This window comes from Ursus americanus, chromosome 6 (assembly GCF_024610735.1).
Source record: "Ursus americanus isolate L20-20 chromosome 6, mUrsAme1.1.p, whole genome shotgun sequence".
Classification (NCBI taxonomy): Eukaryota; Metazoa; Chordata; class Mammalia; order Carnivora; family Ursidae; genus Ursus; species Ursus americanus.
Window position 1 is genome coordinate 38,331,439 of NC_142132.1, and position 10,712 is coordinate 38,342,150.

The 10,712-nt window shown below is 37.9% G+C and overlaps 1 protein-coding gene across 1 annotated transcript; it reads left to right on the top strand.

Moving 5' to 3' along the window:
- The first annotated feature begins 508 nt into the window (after positions 1 to 508).
- Positions 509 to 1,471, top strand: LOC123800303 (olfactory receptor 6C74-like). The gene has a single exon (XM_045809925.2). The coding sequence runs from the start codon at positions 509 to 511 to the stop codon at positions 1,469 to 1,471; it is 963 nt and encodes a 320-aa protein (XP_045665881.2).
- The last annotated feature ends 9,241 nt before the right edge of the window (positions 1,472 to 10,712 follow it).

Genomic DNA, 10,712 nt, shown 5'->3' on the forward strand with positions numbered 1-10,712 from the left:
CTCTCTCTCTCTCAAATAAATAAAATCTTTAAAAATTTTTTTAATAAAAAAATTAAAGAAATAATTAAAATGTTTTAAAACTATGAAAATGTCAATAACTCTGCCTATTAATGATGCTTTATTTACATTATATTAATGATCATAATATTACACTTAGATTTTCAGGAACACATAAGAAACATTGGCATCATATAACAAGTGAGTGACATGCTTGATCTTAATTTATTCTCAAAAGAACATGAACAGGTAGATCCTATCCTCTTTATTCTACAGAGAGTGAAAGTGAAGTTCACAAAGGCTAATTACCTTTCTAAAGATGACCCACCTCTCAAGGGTTAGAACTCAGTATTGAACTAGTATTGAGCTCAGATCCTACTGTTCAAGAACCAGCTGGCTATCCACTTTACTATCAGCCTAGCCACCTCCCTGGATAGTCAAATAACTTAATCATGCTCCTCTAAAACCTTTGTCCTCCCTGATGTCTTTATTCTAGGTTAGATCAGCATTGATGATGCTGTGCAAAGACATGCCCATGGAAATGAGGAATGGGACAACTGTCCAAGAATTCATCTTGGAGGGGTTTCCCGCCATCCAACACCTGGGAAAGATCCTCTTCCTGGTGCACCTGCTGGCGTACCTGGCATCCATTGCAGGAAATGCCGTCATAGTCACCATCACCTGTGCTGACTCCCGGCTCCACACACCTATGTACTTTTTCCTCAGCATTTTCTCCTTCTTGGAGTGTGGTGTCGTAAGTGCTGTTATTCCTAAGTTGCTGGTCATCTTTCTTTTAGATAGGAAAATCATTTCCTTTCTTGCTTGTTTCATACAAGCCTTTGTCTTTTTATTTCTGGGAGCAGCAGGTTTCCTCCTCATAGCAGTGATGTCTCTGGATCGGTATGTGGCCATTTGCAAGCCTCTGCATTACACGACCATCATGAACCCGAAGACTTGCTTCCTCCTGGTCACTGCCTGCTTCACTTTAGCCTTCCCTCTCATCAGTGGTATGGTAATAAAGGTTTCCCAGTTATCCTTCTGTGGCCCCCATGTCATCCCCCACTTTTTCTGTGATGTTGGCCCCCTGATTCATCTCTCCTGTTCTGACTCCAGGTCTGCTGAAATGTTGGCCTTTGCCCTCGCTTTGGTTATCCTTTTGACATCCCTTATCATAACCATCATTGCATACAGCAACATAGTAGTCACAATTGTGCGACTCCCATCAGCCAGGGAGAAACAGAAAGCTTTCTCCACCTGCTCCTCTCACCTCATTGTCCTCTCTCTGATGTATGGCAGCTGTGTGTTTATATATGTGAAACCAAAGCAAAGGAACAGGCTGGACTCCAACAGGGAGGCTGCCCTTGTGAACACGGTGGTGACCCCACTGCTCAACCCTGTCATCTACACTCTGCGGAACAAGCAGGTCCACCAGGCTCTGAGGGAGACAATGTGCAGAATGAAAATATCAAGATAAAAAAAATTACATGGCCTTGGAGTGGAAGACTTCAGAGAACCTTTTGTCTTCATTTTGGCTAATGTAGCAGTCCACAGAGTCGTAGTGCAGGGTCTCTGACAGCCACACTTGATCTGCACATTTTAACAAAATGGAAATCCATTTCTGAAGGTCTCATTTTACTTTGGTCTACATAACTATCTTCATAAATTTTCCAAATTTGGATGAAAATGATTAATTGCAAAATCCCTTACTAAATTTTTATTCTTCCCTCTGATATAAACCATGTGCTTGAAATTTCCAAAATTTTGTAGATTTATACGCTTTTTATTTCACCTCTCTCAAGCCATGAACATGGCTGAAGAGAATAATGATTTACCAAAGGGCATTTAGATAATTAAAATAATAGAGGGTTGTATGTTATGTTGTGGTTAGGAAAGAAAGGATGGAAATAGTACCAATGCTTGGTCCACATTCCCTCCACGTCTAGCCCAGGGAAATAATGGTCACAGTACTCTTCACCTTGGAATATATACGGTTTGCATCAGGTGTGCTCTTAAATGCTGTTCTTGGCCCTTAGCTTAGCTACATAGGTACAAATCAATTCTATGCTGGAGAGAAACAGAATTGTTCTCAGCCTCAGACCATTCTCTAAGGAGAGGGAATAGCCACAGCAGCCCACAGCTGAGCAAAGCTCCTATTTCCTTAATTATTTATTCTAGCTTCAGCTCCTCAGATGCATAATACACACTTATGAGTGGTTTGTATCCTAAAGCTGTGACCACAAAATGCTTGTGTAAATCAGTGGAAGGGTGCACTTATTTCATATTTCTTTTTTTTTTTTTAAAGATTTTATTTATTTATTTGACAGAGACAGAGACAGCCAGCGAGAGAGGGAACACAAGCAGGGGGAGTGGGAGAGGAAGAAGCAGGCTCCTAGCGGAGGAGCCCGATGTGGGACTCAATCCCATAACGCCAGGATCACGCCCTGAGCCGAAGGCAGACGCTTAACCGCTGTGCCACCCAGGCGCCCTATTTCATATTTCTATAAGTTCTTCCAAAGATTTAAGTTGGTGGAATTTAAGTTATTTGCTTCTCTAATTCATACTAATAGGAAAAAAAAAAACCAAATAAAACATTTTTCCTGGTTGACTTGTATTGTCAACTGTAAGGTTATCTTCTGATTGATAACTTATTTTAAAGTCAACATTTCCATGATCTCAATCCTTAAACCTTTGTACTTTCACACTTATTTTCCAGCTAGGATTTGTCTATTTATTCTTCAGAAGGAACATATCTAAAAAGATTGAAACAATTTTTTTATTTTGTTTGTCTTTAACGCACACCCACATTTAGATTATCTCAAATACATTTTGCGAAACATGTTCTACACCATGATTAGATCCAATTTGCCACTGATGTTCCTATTACAAAGTTCAGATTTCATTTGATTGACAATGAGGAAGTATCAAACATGCCCTAAAAAATCACAGATGATTCACTACACACATTGTATTAAAAGGAGTTGGAAAAGCCACGATCAGAGTAGAAAATGGGTACAGACACTGTTACAGGAATTAGAAGAATGAGAATGATGTCTTAGGGAAGAGACAATGGAATGGAATACAAAGAGACCTGAGTCTGAATCATTAATATTGGACAAGCCTGATGTTGCCTTCAACTAACTGGTCAACTTCCAAAAACACACAAGTCACCTTCTCCATAAAATACGGAGGTTGAGCCAGATAATCTCTAGGGTCCACTAGAAAATACTCATGGACATAGCAACAAGATGCTGCAGGAACATGGAAATAATGTTCCGCCCTAAGAGCAATCTAATGAAGAGTGTATGGACATGGTTGAGGTTCAGTAATGTAGGAATAAATCAAGGAATTGTGGTCAAACTACTGAAAGGCTGTGAGCCTCCCCAACATTTTAGCCATGATTGCAAATAATTTATTATACTTACACTAATTAAATGCATTTATATTACCTTGAGATAGAATATAATTGAAGAGTGAGCTTGAGAAATACAAAAATGAAGACCAGAAATCCAAAACTGAGTCTATAATTCCAGGCTGATGGTTACCAGCCATAGATGGTACCGAGTGAAGGATAAACCCTAATGTAGAGATTAATGCACTATATTCTGGAGCCATTAAATATTTTATTGAGACAAACCCCCTAAATTAATTCTATGTTGACGATACTTCCAACTACAATTTTTAAACCACTTCACTGGCATGTAGATATTTAATGTATGCAAGTTGATGTGTTTGGAGATAAGTATACACCCTTGAAACCATCATCACTCTCAATACCAGGAACCTATCTGTCACCTCCAAAAACTTCTTCCTGGTCCCTTTGTTGTTAACCTTTTTTTCCTTATATGCCAAGTAAGAGTACCTAATTTAAGATCTAGCATCTTAGCAAATTTTTAAGTAGGTAATAAAGTATTATTGATCATAGGCCCTACGTTATACAGATCTCCAGAACTTATTTATTACGTATAACTGAGACTTGATCAATACCTCCTTATTTCCCTACTCCCTCCAGCCCCTGACAACCACCATTCTATGCTCTGCTTCCATGTATTTGTTTAGATTCCACATATAAGTGAGATCATACAGTGTTTGTCTGTTTCAGGTCTATTTTACTTAGAATAATGTCCACCAGGTATATCCGTGTTCTTACAAGTGACAGGATCTTCTTTGTAAAGTTTAAATGAGATTCCATAATGTACATATACCACATTTTCTTTATCCATTCTTTTTTACATGGACTTTTAGGCTATTTCCTCCTCTTAGCTATTGTGAATAATGCTACAGTGAACATGGGAGTACAGATATCTCTTTGAGATCCATATTCAAATTCCTTTGGATATATACCCAGAGGAGGGATTGCTAGATCAAATGGTAATTTTATTTTGAATGTTTCTGGGAACATTATATTGTTTACCAGAGTGGCTATACCAATTTACCTTTTCATCAATAATGTACAAGGGTTCCTTTTTCTCTACATCCTCACCAACAGTTCTTATCCTTTGTGGGTTTTTTTGGTTGTTTTTTGTTTCTGTTTTTGCTTTTGGTTTTTTTGTTTTTTTGGGTTTTTTTGTTAATACCCATCCAAAGAAGCATGAGATGATACCTCATTGTTGCTTTACTTGTACTTTTCTTTTAATGATGTTTGCATGTCTATTACTGATGGTAAGCATCTTTTCATGTACCTGTTGGCCCTTTGTATGTCTTCTTTGGAAAAATGTCCATTCGGTTTCTCTGTCCATTTTTTCCACTTTCTCTAAGTTTTTATTTATTTTTCAGTTAGTTAATATACAGTGTAATATTAGTTTCAGGTGTACAATTTAGTGATTCAACACTCACATACAACACCCAGAGCTCATCACAGTGCCCTCCTTAATCCCCATCACCTATTTCACCTATCCCTCCAGCCACCTCCCCTCTGGTAAACATTAGATTGTTCTCTATAGTTAAAAATCTGTTTCTTGGGGGGTACCTGGGTGGCTCAGCCATTAAGGGTCTGCCTTCGGCTCAGGTCATGATCCCAGGGTCCTGGGATTGAGCCCCGCATCGGGCTCCTGCTTGGCAGGAGGCCTGCTTCTCCCTCTTGCACTCCCCTTGCTTGTGTTCCCTCTCTTGCTGTCTCTCTCTGTCAAATAAATAAATAAAATCTTTTAAAAAATATGTTTCTTGGTTTGTCTCTTTCTCTCTTCCTCCCCATGCTCCTTTGTTTCTTAAATTCCACATACGAGTGAAATCGCATGGTAGTTGTATTCTCTGACTGACTTATTTCACTTAGTATAATACTCCTTAGCTCCACCCACATCTTGCAAATGGCAAGATTCCATTCTTTTTGATGGCTGAGTAATATTCCATTGTGTATATACATCACATCCTCTTTATCCATTCATCAGTCAATAGATATTTGGGCTCTTTCCATAATTTGGGTATTGAGGATAATGCAGCTATAAATACTGGGGTGCATGTATCCCTTGAATCTGTATTTTTGTATCTATTGGGTAAATATCTAGTACTGCATGTGCTGGATAATAGGGTAGTTTTATTTTTATTTATTTTTTTTTTAAGATTTTATTTATTTATTTGACAGAGAGATAGCCAGCAAGAGAGGGAACACAAACAGGGGGAGTGGGAGAGGAAGAAACAGGCTCTCAGCAGAGGAGCCTGATGTGGGACTCGATCCCAGGACTCTGGGATCATGCCCTGAGCCGAAGGCAGACACTTAACGACTGAGCCACCCAGGCGCCCAGAGTAGTTTTATTTTTAACATTTTAGGAACCTCCACACTGTTCTCCAGAGTGGCTGCACTAGTTTGCATTTCCACCAACAGTGTAAGAGTGTTCCCCTTGTGGTGCATCCTCACCAACACCTGTTGTTTCTTGTGTCATTAATTTTAGCCACCCTGAGGGGTGTGAGATGGTCTCTCACCGTGGTTTTGGTTTGTATTTCCCTGATAATGACTGATGTTGAGCATCTTTTCATGTATTTGTTAGACATCTGGATGTCTTTTTTGGAAAAGTGTCTATTCCTGTCTTCTGCCCATTTCTTAACTGGGATATTTGGTTTTTGGGTGTTAAGTTTGATAAGTTCTTTGTAGATTTTGAATACTAACCCTTTATGAGATATGTCATTTGCAAATACCTGCTCCCATTCTGTAGGCTGACTTTTAGTTTTGTTGATTGTTTCCTTTGCTGTGTGGAAGCTTTTTATCTTGGTGAAGTCCCAAAAGTTCATTTTGCTTTCATTTTCCTTGCCTGTGGTGACATGTTTAGCAAGAAGTTGCTATGGCGGGGCTTGTTTTAAATTCTACTTTGGACAACTTATTTACATCTGTATTGATTAAATCCCTGGCCATGAGTTCTACCTCGTGCTCTTTCTTTTGGGGTGAATTCCTCCATCTCATCATTTTGTCTGAAGAGAAAAGAAGAAAGAGAAAAGAACAAAAACAAAACAAAACAAAAACTAAAACAAAGCAAAAAACAAGGAAAAAAAAACAAAGACACAAAACAAGGAAAAAAAAAAACAAACCCTAGATCCTGGGTATGTTTTGGTCTGCTTATTAAAAGAATCTAGATCCCAAGATAAAAAAATTAAATGAAATGAGAATAGAACAAAAAAAAATAAGATATATATATGAAAAGTATATATATGATTTATAAAAATTAATAATAAAAGTTAAAAAAGGAAATGGAGAATATAAGAAAATAAATGAAAAAATAATAAAAATAAAAGAAAGAATAAAAGTAAAAAGGAAGCGCGATCTTATTTCCTGTAGAGCTGATGCTTTGCAGCACTCTATGATCAATAAACTTGGTACAAGCTAGCTGTTTGTGCTGGTTTTCTGGGAGAGGGGCCTGCTGTGCTGATTCCCATGCTGACTTGTTTCAGTGGAAATGCTTCTCCAGGGCACAGGGCGGTGGGGCTTGACACAGGTGGCTCTGGCCTCCACTAGGTGACCCAGGTGCTCCCTGAAGGCTTTCAGCACTGATGGGCAGGATGATTATGGCTATGCCTGGCTCTCTAGCCTCAGAGCTGAAAGTTCGAGCCCCTACTCTTCAGTGAGCCTTCACAGAAAAGCAATCAACTATCCTACTTGTTTCCACGGTTTCCATCTGAACCCTGCATTCAAACTGCTCACGGCCGAACCTTATTATCTTAGGCACAAAACTCCAAATTTCAGGGATGCTGGAGCATGGACCACACTGTTCCTCGAGGGGAGGGTCTCACCACACCTGCCAGCCTATCCCAGGAATGAAGTCTCACAACCACGCAGCAGTTCACAGTTTATAGCAGAAAGCTGGCACCAAGACCTTCTGCTCTCTGCCAGCTTCCTGGCTCCTCTGCCTGGGAACAGTGCAGCACCCTGGCACCACCTGTTCTTCCTTTGAACCATGGGATCCTCAGACCACCCTGTCACTCAGGATTCTGCCCCTCTTCTCCACCTGAGCACCTTTAATCCAGGCACATACCCCACAGTAGTGAACTTAAAAGTTGAGATTTTTGCTCCACCACTTCTAATACTTTGCAGTACCTCCATAAGCAGGCTCCCTCCCCGTTGCTGCATCCATGGCTGTTTGACTCAAGTGAACTTTGCACTTCCTACCTTCCAAAAGGTGGTCTCTTTTCTACTTGTAGACTAGCAGTTTTTGTTCTCTGAGAACTCCAATTGACTTCTTGAGTGTTCAGAATAATTTGATAACTATCTAGCTGCGCTCGAAGCATGAGACAAGCTCAGGGTCCTTCTACTCTGCTGTCATCTTAACTCTTCCAGTGAATTGACAATTTTATCATTATGTAAAATTTCATTCCTTGCTCTGAAGTGTTATTTTCTCTGATATAAATATAGCTTCTCTGGCATTATTTTGATTAGTCTTTCCATGCTATATCATTTTCCATTCTTTCACTTGTAACTACCTGTATCATTAGATCTCAAATACTTTCTAGTAAACTACGAGTAGTTTGGACATGTTTTATTCATTCATTTCCATGTCTTAATCTGACAGCCTCTGTCATTTTATTGCAGTAAAAATCACATAACATAAAATTTATCATCTGAACCATTTTCCATGTGCAGTACAGTAGCATTAGATATGTCCACATTGCTCTATAGCAGATTTCTCCAGCTTTTTCACCTTGCAAAATTCAAACGCTGTATCCATCAAACAACTCCCCTTTCCACCTCCTCCCATCCCTGTCAACCACCATTCTACTTTCTATTTCTGAGAGTTTGACTACTTTAGATACCCCATATAAATGGAATCTTACAGTAGTTCTTATGCCAATCTCTCTTTTAGTTCGGTAAGTTTAGGTCATTTCCATTCAATGAAATTATTGATATGTTTGGATTTAGGTGTACCATTTTCTTATTTGTTTTATGTGTTTTTTTCTCTGTTTTTCCTTCCTTCATATCCCATCATTTGAGTTCTTAGAATATGGCTATTGTTCCACTTTAATTCATCAGGTTTTTAAAAATAATATCTATTCATATAGATTGCTTTAGTTGGTTACTATGAAAATTACAATTTATATATTTAACTTTTAAATGGAATTTAGAAATCTTTCAATTACATAGATCTCTACCCTCCTCTTCTTTATGTTATAATTATCTTCTATATTATATCTCTATACACTGAAAAACCTCTACAGGTAATGTTATTTTTCCTTTCAACCATCGAATATAGTTTTCAAGAACCCCAAAGCAAAATATGTACCAAGATATTTACCATTTCTCTTGCTTATTTTCCTAGATGTACCATTTTCTTCTGTTATCATTTCCCTTCTGTCTTTAAGTAGTACCTTTAGCTAAATAAATAATTTAATTTAAAAATGAAAATAAATTAAGAAATTTAATAATAATAATAATAATAATAATAATAATAATAATAATAGAACTTCCTTTACCAATTCTTTTACAGTAGATCTGGTGGCAACAAATTCTCTTAGCTTCTTTTCATCTCAGAATACCTTCACTTTACCTTCAATCCTAAAGGTGCTTTTTGCTAAATACAGAATTTCAAGTTGACAGTTCTCTTCTTTCAGCAATTGAAAACTATAATGCCACTTCCTTCTGTAGTTTCTGGTTAGAAATCCAGTCATTCAATTTTATCTCCCCCTACAGGTAACACACCTTTATTTTTCTGGTTGATTTCAGTATTTCTTTTGTCTTTAGTTTTCAACAGTCTAATTAGGTTTGGTCTGAGCATGGAATTTCTTTGGATGTATCCTCTTTAGGATTTGTTCAGCTTCTTGAATCTGTAGGTTTATGTGGTTTGCCAAATTTAGGAAGTTTTCAGACATTATCTCTTGAAATACATTTTTCAGCACGGAACTCTTTGTGCTTGTCCTTCTGATGATAAGAAGTTTTACCTTTTATTCTTCCATGGATCCCTGAGGCTCTGTTCATTTGTTTTAAATCTTTTCTTCTCTTTCCTTTCTAGGTAGGATCATTTCTATTGATCTATTTTCAGTTTCACAGGCAATTTTATGTCATTTCCACTTATGCTTTTGAGCTCAGTCAGTGAGTGTTATATATTAGCACTGTATTTTTCAGTTCTAATATTTCCATTGGCTTCTTTTTTGAACATCACTGCAGAGTCCTATGTTTCCATTCATTTTACAAGTGCTTGTAATTGCTTGGTAGAATATTTTTAAATAATTGATTTAAAGTCTTTGTCAAATAATTTCAACATCTTTGTCATGTGAGAGTTGATGAATCCTGACTATCTTTTCCCAACAGAATCAAGAATTTCCTGGTTCCTCATATCCTGAGTAATTTTGACCTGGGATATCAGGTTTTCAGACTCTGAGTCTTTTTAAACATCCTTTTGAAAATGTTGATTTCTTTATTTTGGCAAGAAATGGACCTGATTCGGTTCAGGCCATATGTTCCCTTCCATCTTCCTTAAGTTGCAGTTTCAATGTCAGTGCAGTTTTCAAAACCTTTGCAAAGCTACTCAGATCTGTCTCACATGTGCACCACGCAGTGGCAGTCTGGGTCAGGCTAGAAATCTTTCTGGTAATTCAGTTTTCGAAGTCTTGATTATGCTAAGATCAGATCCAGTCATGCATAGTTTGGGAGTACATCTTCTGAGTTATTGAACAAATTAGTTACTTTTCTCTGCTGCTCACTTTTGTGACTGGACCAGAAGCGAAAGAACCAGAAGACAAAAAACATGGTAAACTCATCACTGATTTGAGGGCACTTCAAATTCTGGTCTTCTTTCCAGTCCTCCTGCTTGATTCACAGTGCAGAATCCTCTCATGGCTGCCGCATCCATTCTATTATAGCCATTTTCAGTGTAGCAGACAGGGTAGAACATATTTTCCCCAACTTACCTAGAACTGGTTCCTACAGTTATTTATTTACTTCTTTACTTCTGCATATTATCCACACCCATCTTTGACACCCAGTGTTTGAACACTGCCTGTTACTGACTCATTTTCCTTCTTCACCTGTCAAAGCCCAATACTCAGTCACTGTAGTATTAAATTATTTGCATACCTTTTCTGTTGTAACTGCTTTACCTAACTCCATTCAGAGTTCAAAGGGCAGACTCACTGAGGTTTGGGGGAGGGAGGAACGCCTGATAACTACTATCCTGTATTAATTACTTAGAGCATCAACAAGACTAGGAAAGCAGTACTTTATGATTTCCCACAAGCATGTAAGTTTCACAGAAAAGTATTTTCAAGTTGAACTAAACAATGAAAAAGTACTACTGAAGAAT